General features: G+C 53.1%; 1 protein-coding gene across 1 annotated transcript in view; it reads left to right on the plus strand.

The window, feature by feature from the left end:
* The first annotated feature begins 650 nt into the window (after positions 1-650).
* The window catches only part of ATP5A1 (ATP synthase, H+ transporting, mitochondrial F1 complex, alpha subunit 1, cardiac muscle), an 11,764-nt gene continuing 11,627 nt past the window's right edge, over positions 651-787 (plus strand). Inside the window, exon 1 of the mRNA XM_010842022.1 lies at positions 651-780. Coding sequence (XP_010840324.1) covers positions 730-780 — 51 coding nt within the window. The 5' untranslated portion in view covers positions 651-729. The remainder of the gene's footprint in view (positions 781-787) is intronic.

The following is a 787-nucleotide window of genomic DNA, read 5'->3' on the forward strand; positions in this document are numbered from 1 at the left end:
GTTAAACATTTTAATGTTAAACATTGCCCTAATTGGCAGACATAATTCTTTCAGATCGAATCTAAAAGAACTACGATTCTTCAATTTGAGTGCTTATCACAGTGAGGGTGCTTTTCAAACGTTCAGCTTGCCCCCAGTTTTTGACTCAGTCTCTGGGGGTGTGGCTAGCGATCTGAAGATTAATCCGCGTTAATTCGCACAGCAGGAAATGCTCTGCTGCCTACACGCCCAAGAAGAGTAACTATTGCACCCACATCACCAAGGTTTAATAGCTGTATCTTCGGGACCCGCCACAGTCAACCCCCACGATGGTCAAGCTAGCCAGCTGCGCCCCAGGACAAGGTGACAGCAGCATCGTTTTTCTACCAGGATGCGGCCTGGAAACTGCTTCTCAGCCAGTTCCGCTATAACCATGCGGTCGCCCAGGGCAACCACAAGGTCGATGAGAAAGATCAAAGTAAATATGTAACCAGTGCCTGGATCGAAGCTGGCGGACGTCTAATCAGTCAGTTGGAGGTTCAAAATCTAAAAATGATACTTAAAGGAAGAAAGTAATTAACCCCCCACCCGCACCCTGGCAGATTCGCGTCCGGGGGGTTGAAAGCGAGGGGCGGTACATCCGGGTCACGTGGGCTGACTGCTTTGACCTTCCCCGCAGCTCGGCCATTTTGTCCCAGTCAGTCTCGAGGCTGCGGCTGCGGAGGAAGCACCTCAAGGGGAGCTGCGAAGATGCTGTCCGTGCGCGTCGCCGCGGCCGTGGCCCGCGCCCTCCCTCGGCGAGTGGGGC

The sequence above is a fragment of the Bison bison genome, unplaced genomic scaffold (assembly GCF_000754665.1).
Source record: "Bison bison bison isolate TAMUID 2011002044 unplaced genomic scaffold, Bison_UMD1.0 scf7180017864170, whole genome shotgun sequence".
NCBI lineage: Eukaryota > Metazoa > Chordata > Mammalia > Artiodactyla > Bovidae > Bison > Bison bison.